The sequence below is a fragment of the Lucilia cuprina genome, unplaced genomic scaffold (genome assembly GCF_022045245.1).
Source record: "Lucilia cuprina isolate Lc7/37 unplaced genomic scaffold, ASM2204524v1 Scaffold_5924, whole genome shotgun sequence".
Taxonomy (NCBI): Eukaryota; Metazoa; Arthropoda; class Insecta; order Diptera; family Calliphoridae; genus Lucilia; species Lucilia cuprina.
Window position 1 is genome coordinate 1 of NW_025810865.1, and position 1,408 is coordinate 1,408.

Here is a 1,408-nt window from a genome sequence, read left to right on the forward strand (position 1 = left end):
ACTGAACTAGAACTGAACTAGAACTGAACTAGAACTGAACTAGAACTGAACTAGAACTGAACTAGAACTGAACTAGAACTGAACTAGAACTGGACTATAACTGAACTAGAAATGAACTAGAAATGAACTAGAACTGAACTAGAAATGAACTAGAACTGAACTAGAACTGAACTAGAACTGAACTAGGACTGAACTAGAACTGAACTAAAACTGAACTAGAACTGAACTAGAACTGAACTAGAACTGAACTAGAACTGAACTAGAACTGAACTAGAATTGAACTAGAACTGAACTACAACTGAACTAGAACAAAACTAGAACTGAACTAGAACTGAACTACAACTGAACTACAACTGAACTACAACTGAACTACAACTGAACTACAACTGAACTAGAACAGAACTAGAACTGGATTATAACTGCATTAGCACTTAAATAGAACTGAACTATTACTAGGAAAAAACTTAAACTCGACTAATCTAATCTAGAAATAAACTAAATCTCTAATTTTTGCTACAAATTACTAATTTTATATTTCTATTTACAGGCATAGACTTTAAAATAAGAACAATCGAATTAGATGGCAAAAAAATTAAATTACAAATTTGGTGAGTTCTTCAAAGACAAATACAAAAAACTGCAACTCAAACTAAACCATAAATTATAATTTAAAAAAATGTATCTTTAAAATAGGGATACTGCTGGCCAGGAGCGTTTTAGAACTATTACCACCGCATATTATAGAGGCGCCATGGGTATTATGTTAGTCTATGATATAACTCAAGAGAAATCATTCGAGAATATTAAAAATTGGATACGTAACATAGAGGAGAATGCATCAGCCGATGTTGAGAAAATGTTATTGGGCAATAAATGTGAATTAAATGAAAAAAGACAGGTGAGTTTGAAACTGTTATATGTATGTAGTTAATTGAAATTATTCCTTCTGGTATTTTTGTAACTGCTTCGTTGCCAACCAAGCCTTTTTAATATTCTATATACAAATTATAAATATATGAAATAACTTAATTTGTTCATAATATATATGTGTTTGTTAATAAAAGTTAAAATGGATATGATGTTACATTATGATGTAATATTTTATTAATACTTAAAACCTGTGTGAGTTATTTTTTAACTATTTTTTTTTGTTTTTTGTTTAGAGGCACTTTCTTTTGCAAATTATAATACAAGTACTTCTTTTTATATATTTAATTGCAAATATCAATGAAATTTGAATAAAGGAGTGGTTTTTTTAGTAAATAAATGAACTAGAACTTAACTAGAACTAAACTAGAAGAAGAACTGAACTAGAACTGAACTAGAACTGAACTAGAACTGAACTAGAACTGAACTAGAACTGAACTAGAACTGAACTAGAACTGAACTAGAACTGAACTGAACTAGA

General features: G+C 29.3%; 1 protein-coding gene across 1 annotated transcript; it reads left to right on the forward strand.

Annotated features, from left to right (window-relative positions):
• Positions 1–540: 540 nt before the first annotated feature.
• LOC111685654 (ras-related protein Rab-8B) lies at positions 541–1,074 on the forward strand (the record flags this gene model as incomplete). Its single annotated transcript, XM_046956066.1, has 2 exons — positions 541–608; positions 694–1,074. Coding segments are annotated over 2 exons (306 nt in total), but the record flags the coding sequence as incomplete, so codon positions are not given.
• Between the last annotated feature and the right edge of the window lie 334 nt (positions 1,075–1,408).